The 15,882-nt window shown below is 44.6% G+C and overlaps 1 protein-coding gene across 1 annotated transcript in view; it reads right to left on the reverse strand.

Moving 5' to 3' along the window:
* The window catches only part of DHX8 (DEAH-box helicase 8), a 429,571-nt gene that overhangs the window by 195,269 nt on the left and 218,420 nt on the right, over positions 1-15,882 (reverse strand). The window contains exon 15 of the mRNA XM_069634412.1: positions 5,912-6,122. Within this exon, the coding sequence (XP_069490513.1) occupies positions 5,912-6,122 (211 nt within the window). The remainder of the gene's footprint in view (positions 1-5,911; positions 6,123-15,882) is intronic.

The following is a 15,882-nucleotide window of genomic DNA, read 5'->3' on the forward strand; positions in this document are numbered from 1 at the left end:
TCTTCAGGGGACCCCGAGTTATTGCTTTCATTCACCAGTTTGATGAATTTCTCCACTGATATTTCTGGAAAGCTTCTTAGTTTGTTTGGGTGTTCCTCCTGAGTGTAGGTGGGGGTTGTGGTCAGGTCAGACGGTCTGCTTTGTATGGTTTGTTGGATGTTGGTGATTTTGTTTTTGAAGTGGTCTGCAAGGTCATTGCAAAGTTTCATGGACAGAGTTGGTGCGTTATATCCCGGAGGGTTTTTGATTTTGAAGATTTCTTTTTGGGTGTTTGGTGCTTCTAAGATTTGGTTGTCGTAGTGTTTCCTCTTTGCTTTTTGTATTTCCTTTTTGTATGCCCGGTTGTGTTGTAGGAATTTCAGTTTGTTCGCCACGTCGTTTTGTTTTCTCCAATCAAGTTCTAGTCTTCGGTTTTTCCTTTTCATGGTGCTAAGTAGTGGGGAGAACCATTTTGCCATTGACCATTTATTAGAAGAAGCGAAGGGTTTTTCTTTGGTGATGTTGTCTATAGTAGTTATAATCCAGGAATGCAGCAGGGTTACCTTTTTGTCCAGGTCATCTTCTTCCATGAATGTTGGGTGTGGTTTGCTTAGCTCCAGGAGTTCATTCAGGTTGGAGTTTTTGATGGTTCTCCAGTTTCTTTTCCTGGTGTTCTTTGTTTTGTCCGGTTGACTGCCTGTTGGGGTGGTCATTTTCATTACGAAGGGGATGATGAGGTGTTCGTTCCAGGGTAATTGAATTGGGGGTGCCGTGGTAAGGAGTAGTTTGTTCGCGAAGATTGTGTCAAGTGTATGCCCTGCCGAGTGGGTTGCTCCTTTGACTAGTTGTTGTAGGTTCATTGCTGCTAGTTGGCTGGTTAGCGATTTTTGTATGGTTGTGGTTTCTCCTTCGAACCCGATGTTGAAGTCTCAGAGGACTATCAGGTGATTGTGTTTGATGGCTAGGATGGTGATTGCCTCTGTGAAGGAGTCTACGAAGGTTGCATCGTAGGTTGGTGGTCTATATATTAGTATGAATTTCAGGTTTGTTTTGGGGCTTACTGCTAGATGTATGATTAGGGATTCGCATTTATCGAGGTATAGTGGGTCTTCCAATTTGATATCCAGGTGTTCCTTGTGAATGATTGCCAGCCCTCCCCCTCTTTCTGTTTTTCTGTTTGCTTGGACGCATTTGAAGTATTCAGGCAGGCAGTTGTTAAGGGTGATCTTGTAGTTGTCGTCTAGCCAAGGTTCTGTTCTCCGTCGCAGAGCAGATCGTACATCTTGGTGGCATGTTTGGACATTGACCTTGCATTGATGAGGTTGGAGTGGATCTTTTTGGTGTGGTTTTGCTTGTTGGTTGTTCCTTGTTTTGGTTTGTGGTTGTTTGGTTGCAGTGCATCGTTATTGGCGTTGATTGGAGGCGTATGAGGGTCAGCGAAGCAAGCATCTTCATTGAAGATGTCTGCTAGATTGAAAGCTTGGCTGTTCAGTGGTGTTGCTTCTCCGTTTGTGCCAGTTAGGTGAAGGTCTGTGAAGGCTTCTTCGTTGAATTGGTCAGTTAGGTTCATGTTTGGGTTTCTGGTTATAAGATCTTCGCCGTCATTATTTCCGGTATGGCGCGGGTGTTGAGGGTGTCCTTCTGTTCTTGTGATGTATGTGATGTATGGGGTGATGGGGTCGGACTCTAGCCACATTCTTCTTGGGTGCTCCAATCTTTTTCCTCACACACCAACAAAGTTTCCTTCAATTTCCGCCATCGAGCTATGCAGTATAAATTACTGAACAGGTTGTACTACACCCCTCTCAGGATCTCTCAGGATCTCTAAATTCGCCCACACCACCACACATTCCTGCCCCCGCCGTAAGGCGGAGAACGCGGATCACTTGCATATGTTCTGGACATGCCATAAACTGGGGGAATTCTGGGAGAGAATCTTAGGGACACTTGCTGAGATCGTTGATACTGTAATCGATCCTGACCCACTGGGAGTCTTGTTTGGGGTGTGGAAAACAGATGGCATTAAGCACATGGGTACATTTCTAAATATAAGCTGCATGGTGGCCAAGAAATGTGTACTTCAAAGCTAGAAGAGTCCCTCTCTCCTGACATTTCAGAAGTGGCTACACATGCTTACCTGGTCCCAAAATTGTGAAGAAGAGTACCTCACTATGCTCCCTACTCACTCTCGCCCCAAGAACATATGGTCTGCATTCAACAGCTACCTTAACAGCCAAGAGGAGAGCGCATCTGAGAGTGGCTCGTCTCTGGTCCCACAGTGAAATACTTGAATATTGTGGTGCATCGTGATTTATTGCTTCCCCACTTGCAATTATATTGCTCTTGCAGTTAGTGTATTTCATCCCATGTATGCATTGAATGCATCGCTCGCCCTGATATATGTGTTTGTTGTAAACCTTTGTCTACAAAAAAAAGTTTTACATTTTAAAAAAAAATATTGCAGAGGTTTTTTGTTTCTGTAGGAGCCCATAGGTAGGCCAGGTCTCAACAGAAAAAGGGGGGTTGGGGGAGTATGTAGGGAAGATGGGGCTCTGAATTTCAGCTGGGGTAGAGTTTTAGTAAACTCAGACCCTGACAGTGAGAGGTGTGGGGCTCTGACACAAGAGGTGAGAGACTATGATGTGATCTGGTGTGAGTCAGTATTGTAAATGCACATGGAAAACATACAAGAATTTGGCATTACATAAACGCTGATGTTATCAATTTGACACCACACAAACATACATCAATGGGCAGATCACAGAGGACATGCCTTAAAAGACATGAGGACTATGGGCAGGATGTCTGTCTCTCGGAAGAATTTGTGGAGCTAGTCTGGCTGAGAAGGGGAGAAAATCAGATAAAGATTTTCCGTGCGAGGGCACTGTCCAGGCAGCCTGCGGTGGGAGAGATTCCCAACAGTTGAGCTGAGGGGGAATCCCAGCCTTGACGAGTCTGAGCGCACACTGAACCAAGCAGTCTTTAGGTGAGAACAAAGTTAATTGAGGTGCGTGGTATGATTGCTTTGGGAGTGCATTTTATGAGCTGCAGGCTGGCGAAGCTTGTTCTACATTTACAAACGTGGGTAGTTTTGTTTATGTGTTTTCTTCACCTTCCAAGTAGCAGGCTTCAAATATAATTGAAGGCGTAAAGCTGCCAAGACAACTGCTAAGTTTCAAAGTTAGAAATAGCAGTGTTGTGGCCAACTACTGCCAAAAGGCTAATTGAAGCTCATTGTTAAAAAACAAAACAAAAAAAAAAAAAACTATCACGGGGGGAAGCATTACAAATGAAATTTGCTCGCAGCTATGTTTTAGCCCGAAGAATAGAATCTGGTAACATTGATAGAGGGGAAAATAAGAGATCGAGATGTATTTTCATTTATGAATTACAGGGAATATCATGTTTAAAGAAAATCAATGCATTGCACAGGATTTTTCTCTCATAAATCCCAGTTACTTCTAAAATATATAAAAAGGAATAGGAATTGGATCAGTTTGGTCCATTTATTGCGTGCCCTGGTTACTCATGGTAACACACTGACAGGTATAAAGCTAAGGAGGTATTTGTTTTTACTGCATGCGGTAAAAGCAAGTTACACTAAGACACTGAACTGGGGCAAATCATAAAGAGCTGGTACCCATATTACAGTCTTCAGGTGATCTGGTAAGTCTATGCAGAGCTTCTACCACTAAGGAAATACCACTAAAGTGGAAAATTGGATCCTAATGCGCATGGTGTGTTTAGCTTGCGGCTCATGATCTCAACATAAGAAGATCATCAGGTAGTCCTGTGTCTTTGGGACTCACAAAATACCCCAACAAGGGTCCAAGGTTGCTTTTCACAATGTCAGCCTTAGCCCTTGATTCCCAGGGATTGCATGTTCGATCAGCTCTCTGGTCGGTGTCTAATCTCCCAGTTGAAAAATGCAGCAGATCTCAATGCAGGGCCCCTCTCAGGAGAGGAATGGATGGAGGAAAGCAGTTTCGGATGACGGCGACGCAAAAGGATTAACTTGTCACAGTCAGATTTTTGCACCTATCTCGGGTCCCCTTGATGCTAGGACCATGACATTTTGAAGAGGTAAGTCTTGTTGCACAGCTGAATATCCCCCCGCCCCTCAAATTCCAGGCCTCAACTCAGAACGGTGATGTTTGCAGCACGGTAGCCCAAACTCAGGGCGGGTCAGCCACAGGGCGGCCCAGGGGCACTTCCGAAGGCTCTTCTTCGTGGGACTCCGAGCTGGCATCAAGAATGGATGTTACCTCAACTTCAAGGGTTACAGCACCTTCGCAGGACTGCTGGAGATCTTCCACAGGACAGGGCTCTACACCAGGGCAGCAGCAGAAGTTGGTCGCCAAACTTTCTTCCGACAGGTCTAAGGTCTCCATGCAAGTCGTGTAGCTGGACAGGAGTCTCTTGGCTCCTTCAGTTTCTTCCAGGATCTCTCCAGAGTGGGTGCAGGGGTCCTCTTATCCTAAAAGCCAGGTAAGAGTAGCAGCTCCACCTAGCCAATGAAAGATCTGCACCACACACACACCCCATCAGTGGTACAATCAGGATCACTGGCGGCAAAACTCATGCATACCAAGCAGACACACTGCCACCAGTTTGTGGATTGGGTCCAGCCAGTCCCAGCCCACTTCCAGGCAGCAAACACACATAGCTCTCCAGTAGCCCACCAAAAGCCTCTGCTTTCCCATGCACTGGAAGTCCATACAAGGATGTTCTTGGCCTCACAGGCCAGTAAGAAGGCTAAAAGAGAAGATGGCCAAAGTACAAGCAAAAAGTCCTGTGGCACGATCATGTTTCACTACTAGCCAAAGTTCGTAGCCAAACGTGGGAAGGCTAAAACAAAATGCACCAAGAAATTGTAAAAATCCACTGCTGCCACCAGATTGTCCATTTAGCACAACTAGAGTAACCAAAGATCCTCTGAGTATTAGTTTAGGGCAAAACAAAAAGTGTACCCCATTGTACTGCATTGTAAAATGCATTGTACAATGATAAAAACTACCAAACGTGGTAAAAAGTTATTAAAAGTAGAAACAAAGTATCTAGCCTAAGGTAAAACAAAGTTTCCCAGGACTGACAGCCCAAAGGACATGTCGGTTCCCCATAACAGATGAGCAAACGCCAGTGTAGTGAACTGCAGAGTAAAAAGGACAGGTCAGATACAAAAATAAAAGCAAAATGTTTGGGGGTCCATAGAAATGGAAGGAAAAGTGCAGTAAAGAGGAAGCTTTCCTAACACCTGGGAGGGCAGAAAGAAGGCTAAACTAAAATATGTCAAAAGAACAAATGAAAAATGCCATCTTAGGGTACTAGCCACATTTAGATTCATGTGTAACGGGAAAATGCACGAGAAAAATGTAATCAGAAACTGGAAAAAATTGTACTGCTGCCGCCAGCTTGTCTTAGGCTCTTTTAAAAGTGACCAAAACCCCAAAAGATTAAGTAATGTGGATACTAAACATCCCCATAGCAATGCACTGTAAGGTGCTGTGTGCAATTCCCAAAATACAAAAACTGCAAAAAGAATCATAGTTTCTACGTAGTGACAGTCTGTGCGACTAGTCAGTTCCCCCATAACAATGAGCAGAAAGGAAGTGAAGCTGATGGCTGTACTTCCCTTCCAAAAAGTCATGACCGGCTACAAAATTAGCAAAAAGAAGGGTCTCCCATTGAAAGCAATGGAGGAAAAGTTGCAAAAGAGAAAATCGATCCTTACAGTGTTACCCGGCAGTGCACAAGCGGCTAGTGGATGTGTAGTATTAAGTGGGAAGTTCCACAGTGAATCGGTTAGTAGGAGGCGAAAATCAAGAAGTCACATACAGCAAGGAATAACATGGCATAGCAATCTACATCACAGAGTGCTAATCCCAGGGTCAGAAAGCCAAATTGTGCCCATTGCTTTTCATTGGTTACTCACCTGGAGGTTCCGTTAAATGGATCTGCATTACTGTGATTAGACTGGCATCCAGGTAGTCTGTCTCAGGTTCCTTTGTGTATAGAATCTCCACTGGGTAGGTTCGACCGGGAATTGTGAAGATTGGAGCTTCATAGAAATACTGGGAAAACTTCACTGCATCTAATGTTGCTGAGGTTACAATCAGTTTCATATCCTTGCGTTTCTGAACCGTCTGGAGAAAAAGCAATTATGTTTAACAAATCAACAGGACTAGAGTTCAAACTCAAACAAAATATATTTCTCTGAAGGAATACCAGGCAGCCACTGAAATATCAATTTTTAAAGTATTTAACTTTGCAAGGTTTAAAGTTGAATTTGAAACACAAATGATCTAACCAAGTGACAAAAAGATTAATCTAGCCACTCGAGACCATGCATCTTTTGCTTCAGTCTGTAGAAAGTAGCAGCACCCTGTTCACAGAGACCCTTACCTTTTCTCAATAACTCAAGGAGGCTACTCCACACACTTTCTCTTATGCTCATCGTTAGGCAAGATTTGGAGCAGTACCCTTTGGGTGCACTACTACAAGCATGACCGCAATAGGAACCCAACCTTTTGTATAAGTCTGCACTACACAGGTTGGTAGTGTGGCCAAGCAGCCAGGCTGATATCAAGGTGTCAATGTGAGCAGTTGGGTGGTTACACAGAAATTCGCAGTGACAAGTATCCAAATAACTCCTATACTCAAGGTTTCGAGGTTTCTTGAATAAACAATGATTAATTTAACAGTCAGTTTGAATAAGCCTTCTTCAGAAGGTGAAATATATAAGTAACACACAAATACACTCCAAAATACACACTCTTCGCTTCTCTAAATAAGCAAACACCCATTGGGGAAGGCACACAAACAATTCCTACACCCTCAGGTGACCTAAATAGTTCAGACACTGGACATTAATATATCACTGTTGCATTTAGAGCAATACTGAGAAGCATGTCAAAGAAAAGGATTTTAGAACAAAACAAGAGATCACACAATTATTCTGAAGCAGGTAAGTACTTTTGAACCCCCCAATGCAAAGTAAGTTAACCCCTTCCTGGAAGGAAAGGTAAAACGCAAGATCAGAGGAAAGGAGAGTTTTTCAGGGAGCCAGGCCAGCCAATGTCAATTGGGCAAAAGTCTAGGTGAGCTGAAGCACTTCTTGTAGGTGAATAAAAGTCTTGCACAATGTTTTAGAAGTCTTTGTAGAAAGAGTAGAATCAATGTACAGCCACAAGTTGGGAGGCTTGTGCGAAGTAGAAGATGCAAGCAACTCTACAGAAGCAATCGGGACAAGTCTCAACTGAGATCAAGTAACGCTACAACCAGAGGTAAGTCCTCTCAAACTTTACAGTAACTTTGGTTAGAAGAAATGGTTCCAGCTCGCTTCTGTTCCTATGCAGCTCTGTAGATCCTGTTCCTGGATCTCAGGCGTGGGGACAAGAGGGAGGACGTCTGGGGACTCCTACACTGCAATGGGACGGTTAGCAGCACAAAACAACAAACTTCTATTCAGCGGCACTTCGCGGTTTCAGCTCCACGCGTCTCAGCAAATAGCACCACTGCGGTCTCTCAGATACCACGCTGGACTTTCCTCGCATCTGGGGTCCAGCACTCCGTTGGGGTGGCTCAGACTTGGTCAGTCCTGCTTACTGCGAGTCCGGGGGATCTTCCACAGGCTCGGGTCCGACATAAAAGTGATGCACTCCGTTTGGTGTTCCTCTCCCCGGCACTTCAGTTCCAGCAGCAGTAGCGGAAGTATAGCCGCTCTGAGAGGATGTCCAAACGAGTTCACTTTTGAGTTGTTGGGACCAATCAACTCCAAGGGAGAGGACGTCCTTGCAGGGCTTCTCTAGTCGAAACGAATTCAGAGCTTCAGCACAGCAGCAGGGCTTCTCCAGGCAAACCAACGGTCCAGGAGTTGAAGCAGGCGTCCTCTTCAAGTTCTTCTTCAGATTGTTTCATCCAGTGATCGACTGCCTTCCAAGCCAAAAAGCAGCGCCTTTTATGCAGGTTTCTGCCAGTCGTTCCAGCCTAGCTGTCAATCACACAGCAGGGTGGCTGTTCTTGCCGGACAGCCAGCCGGCCAATCCCCTTTGGGTGCATTCCTGTAACCAAGGGGATTAAGCACAGGGAGTTTCAGGCACCTCCCTCACTTCCTGCCCCTGCCAGACATACTGGAGTCAGAGGCGGGCTTCACTCGTGAACCCAGCCAAAGAAAAGATGAACAAAGGGACCAAACCTGGTTTGGCGCGCAGAGTAAATCTCAAGAAGGACCTTTCCAGCAAGAAATAGACTGGGGCCATTTTGACAAAATGGGCACCCATGGGTGCTTTACCAAGGCTGCAATTGCAGCCCGCGGTAAAAACACACAATGGTAGTAAAATGTAGTAAACCACTGCCACCAGCCATTAATTGTAGCAAGGGTAACACAAATGTTACATGAGAAGCTAGACAAAGGGGATACTAAGTAACCCCTCCAGGACCCTATGGTGAGATAGTGTGTGCTGGGTCTAGAAAATTACAAACTGTAAGTAAAGTCAATTTCACTTGACTACTCTTGGAAACAGTAGTTTATCCAAAAGAAGGTATTTAAACCTTTGGGAAACCTAAGAGACTTCACTGTGCTACTGCACTGAAGATGCTGTGCGTCACAATGCAAAGATGATTGTTTGGCAAAGTTTGTATGCAGTTCCCTTGGGGACCACTACACACAACTAGGACTACAGGTGCAAGCAAAACCAATCTTTGGTATAAGTCTGTACTACACAGTTTTGGTAGCGTTGCTGAGCAGCCAAGCTTATCTCAAGAGGGAATGTGAGCTGTAATGATGTTACACAGAGGTCTACAATCCCAAGTATTCAAATAAACTCTTACACCCAAGGATTCTTGGCAAAACACTTAATTTATTTCACAGTCAGTTATAAAACATTCACTAGAAGGAGGAAAGCTATCATTCACAAATACACTTCAATACTTGACACTATCAGGCTCTGAGGCATTTAAAACTACTTTGAAGGAGGAGCAAAAAGGCATAGGTTAGTAAAAAGAAGGTTACAATTATTCTTCAACAGTGTAAATAGTTTAAGTTCACCAGAGGAGTCAATTCGATGCAATAGGTAGGCCAAAGTCAATGGGCTAGAGTCTTGCTTGGGTTTAAAACAGTCCTGGTAGTTCAACAGAAAAGTCTATGCCACGGTTCTCAGAAGTAGTTCATAAAAGAAATAATCATATGTTGGGTCAAAAGCTGATTAGGCCTGCAAGTTGCCAAAGTTTCAAGCACTTTCACAGTGAGAGGTAAATTCTCTCGATCAGGTTTTCACAATACCTTCCAATGAAGAAAAAGATGCAGCAGAAGACGTCTGTTCCTGGCAGTTCCTGCAGATTTCGCTGTTCCTGAGCCTCAGTCATAGGGACAAGTGGGATAACGTTGTGGTACTCCTGCACTGCAATGGGACTGGTCACAAAAGCTGGCAAATGGCAATTCTTCAATTCCGGTAGCTGTAGACAAGCACACAAACTGGTTTCCCTCTCCCTGGTTATTCAGTTTCCCAGAGCCCGCTGAGGAAAATACAACCAGCTCCGAGAATGGCATCCGGGTGGCTTAGGATTCGAGTTGATTGGTCCCACCAATTCAAAGGGAGAAGTCGTCCTTGCAGGAGCTGCTCTGTCGAGATGAACTTGGTGATTCAGACCTGCAGCAGGGATTCACCGGGCAAACCAACGGTCAGGAGTTGCAGCAGCCGTCCTCTTCAAGCTAGTCTTCCATTCTTTCGTTGCAGTGGTTGACCCTGACTTCCAAGCCAAGAGACTTGCATTTTATTTAGTTTTCTCCCATTCATTCCAGGCTAGCGGCAACTCACCCAACAGGGTGGCTGTCCTTGCCGGACATTCAGCTAGCCAATCACACAAGAGTGCATTTGGGTCTCCCGGGAGACAAGGTTCGGGCACCTCCTTCACTTCCTGCCCACCCCAGACACTCGGGCGCCAGAGGCGGTCTTCAGTCCCGAAGCCCGCCAAAGTCATAGAAACAGGTACCAAACCTAGTTTGGCGCGCAGAGACAAACTCTAGAATGACCTTTCCAAAAAGAAATGGCGAGAAAAGAAGCCTGGGAACCTTTTAAACAAAGGAGGCTCAGACGGCATCTTGAAAAACATGGCTCCCGCGATTTAACCCTACTGGTGTACGCCGTCGGGAAAACTCATGGTAGTTTGTTGTAAAACTACTGCCACCAGCCATTTCGAGAGGAAAGGGTAGCATTTGACTGCTCCATGAGTTTCTAGACACAGGGGATACTAGGTAACCCCTCCCCTCTGGATCAAATCTTCCGGATTGAACATGCCCTGGAGAGTGGGATGTTTTCCGGGTGTCTGCTTGGGAATTGGGACTGCCATATTCCCAGACGTTGAGGGTCTAGACCCTACAGTATGCTCGCCCTCCTCTGAGGATAGGGGGGTCCGGTACTAGTACTGACGCTCCCCCTCGATATAGTCATTACAAATACAGGCCCGCATAAGGCTAATAACAAACTCAGAACTATTTTCGATTCTGCTGCGTCCAAAATCAGAAAAAGACTATGCAACATTTATGTACGGAATGTTCTGCTTTAACATTGAAACGTATATTGTACTTTAGACCATACTTTGAACAATATCGATCATTGACATCTAATGATTTATGGCCTAAACTGTATCACACTCTCCTCATTAAGGTCCAGGTAGCGATTTCAAAATGTATTATTCATCGGTATTGACATATAATACACTTGCTGGTGAGCGAGTTGCTACTTTTTTCTTTTACTAATAACAGTTGTAAATAATGATTAGATTTGTTGTACATTATACACTACTATTTTCTTTTGTACATCACTATTTTTATGTCTTAGTATTTCAACACTGAATTGAAAAGAAGAATATTTTGTATGTATTGATGAATTAAGAGAAAACTACTTTTAATAATGTACAGTTTTTCTGTAAAAAATGTTTGTTTATGGAAAAGTTGAGATTCAACTAAATCAATTAAAAAAAAAAGAAAAAAATAGTCGTCATCATTAATGCCCTGCTGGTCTTCCTCCGGCCTAGAGGGTCTGCCACCCGCATTGTCTTCCTCGGGGTAAGAGGGTATGTTATCGGAAGGGGTTTCCTTCCTGGTAAGAAAGGCTTTTTTAAGCCTGGAGAAGGTGTCCGAGATGGCAATTGTAGTTTGGCTAGGCTGGCTCGGGGGGAAGTAATAGAGTCCTTACTCTTGCGAGCCAGTGTACGTCCATCATCTGACAGGTGCTTCCTTTTCTGGGTTCTTTTTCTTCACTGCTGAGGTGCCGTTTGAAAATGCTCCTCCATGCTGTCTAAATGGTGCTGAATGGGTAACAACAAATCACAGACAGCTTTCTTTATAGTAGTTTCTACAGAGGATCCTAGAACCCTCTTAAAACTCCTCCTCCCCCCTCGCCCCTTCTCCCTCCTAAGTATTGAGCTGCCATTGTAATCAAATATTCTTTTGCACCTTTTTTTTGGTAAATATATAGTGGGTTATTCTGGTCGCTTTCTCTCCAACCCACTCTTTATCAATATGATTTTTTTTTTTTTTTAAAACAATTTAAATTCAGGCAAAACACTGAAATTGCTAAGATCGCTGTAATCCTCTCACTTCTGGCGCTCATGCTCGTAAAATCTTTTGTGTATCAACAGAAATACGAGACGTGAGTGCCAGAACAGAGGAAAGGACCAAAAGGAAGCGAGAGCTCCCTCTTGTGTCCTTGCGAGCAACAGGGCCTACTCGCGATACGCACCGCGCGGCCTCCGCCTGCCACAAGGAGCCTTACTGAGGGCAGCGGAGGCACGCAGAGCGCCGAGGCCAAGAGGAATGAGCTGTGGGCAACACAGAGCGAGGCTCTGACTCCAAAGGCAGTCTCCAACGCCGGCTGAAGGTAAAAAACCCGGCATCGGAAAGCGAAAGTAGAAATGCTACGTGTCCTCAAAAAAGAGGAATAAAGAACAACGCCCCACAGACTACGTTAAAACACGTTTGAAAGGAACAAATAAACACACTAATTATGAAGTACACAGCACTAGCTATGGTAATAATGGTATATTAACATTAATGAAAGTTCTAACTGATAAATCTAGATGCTTATTAACTAACTTTAAGCTAATAAAGGATAATAAAATGAAATGACTTATCTCTTGCTGTGAGCAGCAAAGAAAGAGGGGACAATATACTATTGGCCCCTATTTGGATGGGTCCACCTACTGGTATTAGAGGTTTGGAGTCACATGTTGGTGACCTTTGCATGAACTTGGACCTAGCTTGCTGGGAAATTGAGTTTTTCCTGTTTTAAGTGTCTTTTCAATATGGTCTGTAGTTTTATGTTTATTAAGATTTTATGTTGTTCAGGGTGCAGAAAAAAATACATGGTCAGCTATGGATGGTGCTATATGGTTTTTGGGTTCATCAAAACATGCTGCTGAGCTCTTTCTATGGGAAATAAAGAAAAAGAAGCATAATGCTTGCATTGGTGTCTTCAATAGAATTAAGACTTTCTAGGGAAGTTATTCTGGAAAATCTTTATTCTCCCTAACAATTATGCCTATTGAGTCTCCAGGTTAAAAATTAAAAGTCCTAGAGTCCAGCAAAAGAGCTGGGGGTCTCTAAAGTAGATGGGAATTAGCACATTTCTGAGAATTGTCCTTAACAGTCATGCCACCACTATGTATTAGATGACCGTAACAATTAAACATCTTCCGTTGAATTGTACAGAGGTGACAACACCACGCTCCCTCCACTTGGGCCATTTGTTCAGAAACCTACACCGCTACGATGAAGATGAATGGTGGAGCCGGCTCATGAGTGGGGATAAGACGTCATGGATCATCGCGGTGGTGGGATTCTTCCGAAGCATCGGCCTACTCAACTGACGAACAAGGCCCATGGATGTAGAGACATTACCTCAATTGGGAAACTCTGAAAGACAAGCACTGAAGGAACTGATTGGAACAAATAACGACTTGACTAATTCATGGAACAAGTCTTGTAAAAATTGTTTTATACAATTAAAACAAGTTAAAAAAATGTTTAAAAAAAAGATAGTATTTCGATTGGATCAGGAGCTTCTGACTTGACACTGCATATAGCACAGCTATCAAAAATGAATTCAAAGTAAGGTTCAATGCCATCCACCAACTTGAACATTAACCTTTTAAATGCCACCGACGAGCCGGCTCGTCGGTGGCACTTAAGGGGTTAATGAGGGGGGAAATGCTGGCGGGTTTGGGCGGTGAATACCGCGATTTTAAAAAAAACCCATTGGCACTGGGGGGGAACCTCAATGGCACTTAAGAGGTTAAATAATCCATAATTCGAACTGAGTCTCAAGTCTTAGCTGTTCCTTCCCATCTCTTGTGGTATACAACACACTAAGACCAGGTAAAAACAGCAAACATAAGTATTATTAATTTGAAGTGTGATTGGCTTTGCCAGGTGTTAGAGCAGTTTTTCTAAAGTCCTACCAAGACTTCACATAAAAGATACATACAAGGCAGTACATGAGCTCCACTCTCAGTATTAGGTTGTACCACCTAAGAATGGGTCAGCATGGACAGAGCAGCCCGACTCATTTTAGGAGGGAGAGAGGGCTGTAGCTTGGTACACACCGATATCTAGTGGAAGCTGCAGAGTATTACAGTTGTTTTCGAAATTCAAAAAGGGACGTCGACAGGGACTGCCAGCAATACTATCCCTAGTGTGACGTCCGCTGTACCCATAATCCCTCACACGTCGAGCTTCCTTACTGACATGAGGTAGCGCGAGTGTCATGTGAGTACAGTTGTATCCAAGCAGATATATGTAGAAGCTCATAACATCTATGTGCCTTCTCTCAGGGGAGGAAGGGTGGGCGCATGTGAATCTAAGCAGATACAAGCACCAGAAATACGATTACGGTGAGTAATGTATTCCTTCTGATGCTTGTGTAATCTGCTTAGATCACATGCTATGCATAGATTAGCGAGCAGTGTTATGAGAAGGTGGTGGGTTGTGAGAAGGAGTAGCGGCAAATAGATGTTTTAGAACCGCTTGTCCCACCTGTGTATCTCTTTTGGAATGTGTGTCAATGCAGTAATGTTGAGTGAATGTGTGAACTGAGCTCCATGTAGCTGCTTTGCAAACGCCGTCTAAGGGGACGTTTGCAATAAAAGCCAAAGTAGCCCCAGTGCCCCGTGTGGAGTGGGCTCTTGGTGTAGAAGGCAGTGTTTTGTTTGATAATGAATAGCATAATTGTATACATTTGACTATCCATCTGGAGATGGCTCTTTTGGAAACGCGCTCTCCTTGTCTGCCTGTAGCCATGGAGACAAACAGTTGATCAGTCTTCCTAAGCGGTTTAGTTTTATCTACGAAGTAGAGAACCGCCCTCCTCACATCTAGTGTGTGGAGTTTAACCTTAGCTAGCTAGTTGGCTTCTGAAAGAAAGCTGGAAGCTCAATTGATTGGTTTACGTGGAACTCCTAGGGTGAGTCCGTAAAACCAATTTGTCTTTATGGATGATCAAGAAAGGGGCCTGCACTGACAAGGCTTGGAGTTCGCTGACTCTTCTTATGGAAGTAATAGCCACTAAAAGGCAGTTTTATAGGTAATGTGTTTAAAAGTAGCTTGATGCAAAGGCTCGAAGGGAGGGCCCATGAGTTTTGCTAGCACTACATTGAGATCCCAGCCTGGCGGGGGATTAGATATTGGAGGGTGTGGTCTCTTCACTCCCTCCATGAATGCTTTAATGACTGACACTTTCCACCACAATACTTTACCTTGAGAGGTGGTGTAGGCTGATAAAGCTGCTAGGTGGACTCTTAAAGAAGTAAAGACCAACCCTGAATCCAACAAGTGGAGCATGTATGTTAGAATGTGTGACGGAGTACATTCTATCGGGTTGATCCGTTTAGATTGGCACCAAATGACAAATCTCTTCAACTTGAGGGAATAACCGTGTCTGGTGTTTGGTTTCTGTGCTTCCTTTAGGATACCCATATACCGCTGAGGAAGATTGAGGTGTCCGAATTCTAGGACTTCAGGAGCCATGCTGCCAAATTCAAAGCTTGAGGGTGTGGGTGAATCGTTGTCCCCCCACGTGTTGAGTCAACAGATTGACCTGGTATGGGAGTTTGATGGGATTGCACATCGCCAGCTTGCGCAGATGTGGATACCACGGTTGTCTCGCCCACATAGGAGCATCTAGGATGAGTGTCATCTGATCCCGGTGTATCTTGTTCACTATTCTGCTGATTAATGGAGTCAGGGGAGGGGGTGGGGGGGAAGCGTAAGCACATTTCCCTGACCCGCTCATCCATAGGGCGTTCCCCTTGGAGTCTGGTTGTGGGAACCTGGACGCGAAGTCTGGGCATCGCTTGTTTCCTCTTGTAGCGAACGAGTCTAGAGAGGGGTAGCCCCATAGAGAGAAGATGTGGTCTACCACGTCTGTGTGTAGTTGCCACTCGTGTTCTTCTGGCAGAGGATCTCTGCTGAGAGAATCCGCTAGTGTTGAGTATCCCTGGAACATGTTGCGAGAACAGGGACATCCCTCGTTTGAGTGCCCACCTCCATATTCTCTAAGCCAGTTTGGACAGATTTGGCGTGTGTGTGTGTACCTCCCGGTTTGTTGACATAGAACATTGCGGTTGTACTGTCTGTCAGGACTTGCACCGACTGGTTTGTTAGGGGGTTCTCGAAAGCTTACCGTGCTTTGAAGATCGCCAATAACTAGTAGCTTGATGTGGTTCTGTACAGTAACTTGTGACCACAAGCCGTGTGCTGAAGGTAGTGGGGCCCCCCCCAACTGGAAAGTGACACGTCTGTTATGACGGCCGCTAGCGCTTCCAGTTCGTGGAAGGGCTTCGGCTTGAGCAGATTTTCCCTTGACCACCAGCGTAGGTTTTGAACCAGTGTAGGCGAAACAACCACTA

This window comes from Ambystoma mexicanum, chromosome 13, assembly GCF_040938575.1.
Source record: "Ambystoma mexicanum isolate Mex_15411 chromosome 13, UKY_AmexF1_1, whole genome shotgun sequence".
Taxonomy (NCBI): Eukaryota; Metazoa; Chordata; class Amphibia; order Caudata; family Ambystomatidae; genus Ambystoma; species Ambystoma mexicanum.